The sequence below is a fragment of the Echinops telfairi genome, unplaced genomic scaffold, assembly GCF_000313985.2.
Source record: "Echinops telfairi isolate 266 unplaced genomic scaffold, ASM31398v2 ScPeMD7_60;HRSCAF=208, whole genome shotgun sequence".
NCBI classification, from domain to species: Eukaryota; Metazoa; Chordata; class Mammalia; order Afrosoricida; family Tenrecidae; genus Echinops; species Echinops telfairi.
In genome coordinates, this window is record NW_022103958.1 from 2,817,014 (window position 1) to 2,822,880 (window position 5,867).

At 38.6% G+C, this 5,867-nt stretch overlaps 1 protein-coding gene across 1 annotated transcript; it reads left to right on the plus strand.

Moving 5' to 3' along the window:
* The first annotated feature begins 4,655 nt into the window (after positions 1 to 4,655).
* Positions 4,656 to 5,585, plus strand: LOC101653681 (olfactory receptor 4C46-like). The gene has a single exon (XM_004708373.2). The coding sequence runs from the start codon at positions 4,659 to 4,661 to the stop codon at positions 5,583 to 5,585; it is 927 nt and encodes a 308-aa protein (XP_004708430.1). The 5' UTR covers positions 4,656 to 4,658.
* Positions 5,586 to 5,867: the final 282 nt, after the last annotated feature.

Genomic DNA, 5,867 nt, shown 5'->3' on the forward strand with positions numbered 1-5,867 from the left:
CCCAAGTGTACTGGCTTTGTACCTCAAAGGCCTGAATTTGTGCAGGCCCTCTAACCTTTATCAGCTCCCAACTTCCTGTACTGGGGAGGGTGAGGCCTTAGCATGCAGAGGGACATCCCTTGGTTCCCGTTGTGCTACCTAGCAGAACTGCTCCACTGTCATTACCAACCACTCGGAAAGGGATATCGATATAAGGTCCTGCATAGTGTGGGGGGTGGAATATGGAACCAAACTCAAAATCATTTTTAAGAAGACCAAGATTACTGATAAAGACTGGTAGAACTCCAAACCTATGGCTGCTAGTCACTCTTCAAGCCTAAAATTGAGCTCACCCCCATGGTTTGGCTTTCAGACAAACCATAGACAGGCCAGCAGGGTGAACAATCTGACTTTGGAACACTCGGCTATTCTCGATCGAAAGGACAATATTTGCCCAGGAATAAAGCTCCGACGGCAAGAAAGGACTGGAAAGAAAGGCCCACGGAGATGGAAAAGGCAGGGAGGAAGTGCAACCAGTGCTGTCACATTGTGGGGATTACAATTGGTGTCATGAAACAAAACGCGCATGCATTGTTAACTGGAAAAGCCGTTTCTTCTGTAAACTCAGTCCCCCAAGTCAGAATAATTCTTTTTTTTTAAAAAAAGGAACATGAGAGAAAAAAAAAAAAGATCTATTTCAGTAGTCATCAGTGAGAGGCAAATCCAATCACAGTGACTTACCACTATGTACTCCTAAAATGATGAATAGAAAACAGCAAACAGTCCCAAGTGACAGAGAACTGAGGTTAAGCAATTTTGAATGCTCACTAGCTCGGTGGTGATGTCACGTGCAACATTGCACTATTAACCACAGGTTGGTGATTCAAGCCCACCCAGTGCTCTGTGGAAGAAAGATGAAGCAGTCCGACACCATAAATAGACTTAGGCAGTGAGATAGCTTTCAATGCTTACCAGACTATGAGTCCAAAGGAATATTTTAATCTGACATTTTTTTGGGTTTCTGGCTACCTAAACTAAGGGGCAAGGACTGTATCATCTCAACCATCATTTTATGCTCTCCATACTCCAGCTCTCAAACAATCGATAATTAATTTCCAGGAGAGGTTTAATATCAACAAAATACAGAGGTTTCCTTTGTAATATGAGCCAACAGGCAAACTAAACATCACAGGTCCACACCCAGGAATTATGCTACCATATGACTGACTACTCACAGAGTGCTCAGCTTCCTTAGCAATCTGGCTTCAGCTAGAGAGAGGGCAGTGTCACACGGTTAGGTTCTAAGAGCAGGGAATATAATTCCCTCTTGAAAAATTGTTGTTTTTCTAACATGTCCCTCCAGAATACCAGCTTCTCAGACAAAGTCTTTCTGTCCAAGGAGATCATTTATTCCTGAGAGAGCAAGTAGCAGCCACAGGACAAGACTACAAACCTTTATGAAGACCTCTTTAAATATGTAGGTTGTACAAACTGAACCTGTCTATTGTTCCTATTCATGCATGCAGAGCAAGATTCATCATGTATCCCATTTAAATGAGATTGCCACATCTGTTCTGCCTCTTGCCCTGCAAGACCAGGGCCAAAATATAAAATATTCAAGAACTCAGACCAGAACCAGAACACAGAAGATCATTTTCTTTGGAGTTTTAAGTGAATCCATTCTAAATATGAATCTCGATTTTCTGGTGGAAAGATTTTTAGCAAATGAAAGATTTAGACTCATAGCAACACTTAATCAATGTTTGCTTTGATTTTAAATGATCTGAATATTCACCTCAAATGTCTCATAGCTCCCATTTGGATGTTATTTCTTCCCTGAGGAGGTTAGTTTGAAGGTGTAACTGTTACTGAACACTCCCAAACATCATTATGGTCATCTCTAAAGACCACTAAGGTAAGTTTCTCTGTAATGTTGCCTTTTACTAAAGATTATTATTGTCTGTATATAAAAATAATCATTTTTCCATACTGAGAAAATATCTTAATATAATGTTTTATCCTCTCCCCAACCCATCCCAAAGATATAAATTAACATCATTAATCTCCTTTGACAGGTGAAAAAGTTGGAGCTCATGGATATTAAACAATATGTAGGACTATAACTAAGGATCCCTGGCAGCAGAGTGGTTATGTGTTAGGCTGCTAACCACATAGTCAGCAGTTCAAAACCACCAGTTGTTCTATTGGAAAAAAAGGAGGCTTTCTATTCCCATAAAGAGTTACAGACTTAGACACTCACAGGGCAGTTCTACCCTGCCCAACAGCATCATTTTGAGTTGGTAAAAACTTGATGACAATGTGTTTGGTTTTGGAGAGGATTCTCACTTAGCTCTTTAGCATCAGAAACCATGTGCTTGCTAGAGACAACTTTTACTAATCCAGACTGATTATGAGGATAAACTAAATTTAAATATAATTCACAGAAAAATGTCACAGATGTGAAGTTAAACCATCAGCTGTTGTCCAAAAACATACCTAGAGTTCCCTTCCTGTGATCAAATGCTATCCTTTCCTGGGATACTGTGAGTCATTGGCTTCTTTAGAAGCTAATTGGGAGATGGTTCTTCCTGAACTTAGAGTACGGTTAGATATGTCTCTGTATTATTTATTTAAGTGCCAGATCTTTCTATCTCCTAGGCATGTCATAAAAATGGCATAAAGTCCTATTTGTATCCCCAGCATTATGGTAGAGGTGACCACAGGTGCTGTCTCAGTCAATTCTCATAATGAAATGGGCAATATAGTTCTCAGCTTGCAAATGAGAAAACAGGATGGGATATGAGAAAAAAGGTATTCCCAGATAAAAGAAGTCTTACATAAGAAATTCTATATCTGATATTTCTGCTTCCAACACCAATACACTTAACCACATAGCAAAATATTTTAGCATTTTGTAGTAGAGTCTGGAGATTTGAAGGGGAGTTCAGGAAGCTAGAATAAGGCCAAATGAAGGGGACCTTCAATGAAAACAGTGCCACATATTCCTTGGTATTTGGGGATTCAATAATTGTAAATAGACATGTGTTTATGTATACACATACACTTAATGGCATGGCTGTTCTTCTGTATCATTATTTGTGTTCAATGGTGCATATGTTTGTGTTCATGGTGTGTATTCTGCTGATGAAATTGCTTCACATTAACTTGTTTCTGAGGTAGTGCTAAAATGATTATAATGACTATGATCATATGAAAAGGAGATTGATTTTAAGAAGGTGACAGGTATGAATACTTACCATTATACTATCAAGGATGCTGATGAGAATTTGGAAGGAAAAAAATAAGAGGAATACCTTGAAACCAAATCTTGCTCTGTCCTTTATTGACTGTTTGATCTAAAGGATCCTTAACTTCTCCATGCTTCTGTTTTCTAACGTGCAAAGCAGATTAAAAATCATAATAGTATTAGTAGCCATTTCCTAGATATCTAAAATCACAAAACACAAAAACACCACTGCCACTGAGTTGACCCTATACAGAAGAGAACTGCTCCTTGGGAATTTCTGAGTTTGTCAATCTTTACAGAAGCCAACAGCCTCATCTTTCGCTCTTGGAGTCACCCCTGGGTTTGAATTGTCAGCCACACCTTTAGCAGTCCATTGCCATCGGGGCTCTTAGTGAGGATTAAATAATGTTAACAAAACATAATTTTTTTACAATAACGTTTGCAAAACATTTAGAATATACCAGAGTAATAGAAGATACAATTCGCATGTTTGCAAAAACATTTAGAATATAGTACAGGACGTTTTAGTCATTATTTTCATTTTTATTGGAATTATGAAGATTAGTCTCTCTGATGGTTTCCACGTCTGTAAAATTGGTGAAATAATACAAACCACATATGCTGTTATAAACATTAGATGAAATCACATATACAAAGCTCTTACTACTATACCAAGCAGTTTTTAAGAGGCTTATATCATTAGCTACTATAATTCTTTCACAGTAGGTCTTATATCCTTCCTTCTGTTCCAATTCCCAGTTTCCTTTGCTCCTTGGTCAACAACTGTCATTATGTTGTTAGATGCCATCCTCCATGACCCTCTGCACAACCAAATGAAACACTGCCACATCCTGTGTCATCTTCCCAACTATCCTGTGCTTAAGTCTTTTGTCAACAATAACACAGTGCATTAACTGTTCTTCTTCTCTCAGACTTCTACCCATTTACTGATCTTTGTCCAAGACATAGTCCAAGATTTCCTGTTCATTAAATTCCACTTCATCCTTCCATTCATGTGTTCAAAAACTTTCCATAATTCTCTGTTTCCTAAAGAATAAGGACAAACTATTTTGCTTTACATACATCTCTCAACTCCATTCTCAAGCATAATTGTCACTGCATGTCCTTTAATTACTTCAACTCAGGATCTTGGTTATCTCCAAGTTTTACTGATAATCTCCTGTCCTATGTATTTTCAGAAGTTTCTCATGTCTACATTACATGTTCACATCATGACCAACACATGCATCTGGGAAGCAGTCTGATTTAGAACCTACCTGTATTTCCATCTCAAAAATAAATAAATAAATAAGAATTCACAAATAAAAATGACGCAGACATTGATTGTTGATCATAGTGTATCATTTTAGTACATTTATTTTAATAAAATATTTGCTTTTCAGGTAATGTAATTACCCATCGGATAAAATACATGGAAAGTACAAACAATGTGACAGAGTTTGTCCTACTGGGGCTCACAGAGAATCCAAAGATGCAGAAAATTATATTTGCCATGTTTCTTGTCATCTACATCATCACTGTGGTAGGAAACGTGCTCATCGTGGTCACCATCACGGCCAGCCCATCACTTGGATCCCCGATGTACTTTTTCCTGGCTTATCTCTCCTTTATCGATGCTTGCTACTCCACGGTCAATACCCCTAAACTGATCGCAGATTCAGTCCGTGAAAGGAAGACCAGCACATTCAATGGCTGCATGACTCAAGTCTTTGGAGAACATTTCTTTGGAGGTGCTGAGGGCATCCTTCTCACTGTGATGGCTTATGACCGCTATGTGGCCATCTGCAAACCTTTGCACTACACAACCATCATGAACCGGAGAGTGTGTGGCCTGCTCGTGGGAGTAGTGTGGATGGGAGGCTTTCTACATGCAACCATACAGATCCTCTTTATGTTTCGATTACCTTTTTGTGGCCCTAACATTATTGATCACTTTATGTGTGACCTGAACCCTTTGCTCAATCTGGCCTGCACTGATACCCACACTCTAGGGCTCTTTGTTGCTGCCAACAGTGGGTTTATCTGCCTGTTAAACTTTCTCCTCTTGATGGTCTCCTATGTGGTCATCCTGCATTCCCTAAGGACCCATACCTTGGAGGGGAGGCGCAAAGCTCTCTCAACATGTGTTTCCCACATCACAGTGGTCGTCTTATTCTTTGTGCCCTGCATCTTTGTGTACATGAGGCCTGCAACCACTTTAGCTGTTGATAAGGCAGTTGCTGTATTCTACACCATCATAACTCCTATGCTAAACCCCTTAATTTATACCTTGAGAAATGCCCAGATGAAAGATGCCATTAGGAAATTGTGTAGAAGAAAAGCTATTTCAAGTGGCTGAAAATATCTCTACAACGCAAAAATGATTCTACCGAATAAAAGATCAAAAGGAAACTAAGAATTTCCCTGTAAGAACTATTTTTGAGATAAGCAAAAAAATCAACCATTATAATTCATTCATTTATCAGTTTGGCAGAGTAGAGATGGTATAATGAAAGAGAGTAAACTTAAATATTTTTTGCATTCTTTGTATAATTTGAAATTTCAATCAAATTGGGCTTGAGTCTACTAGCACAATCCATGTAAATAAATGCACAGTTTCCCAGAACTCATAAAATATGCT

What these genes read in the sequence shown, in the direction of transcription:
- LOC101653681 (XM_004708373.2), top strand. Translation starts at nt 4,659, where the DNA reads ATGGAAAGTACAAACAATGTGACAGAGTTTGTCCTACTGGGGCTCACA.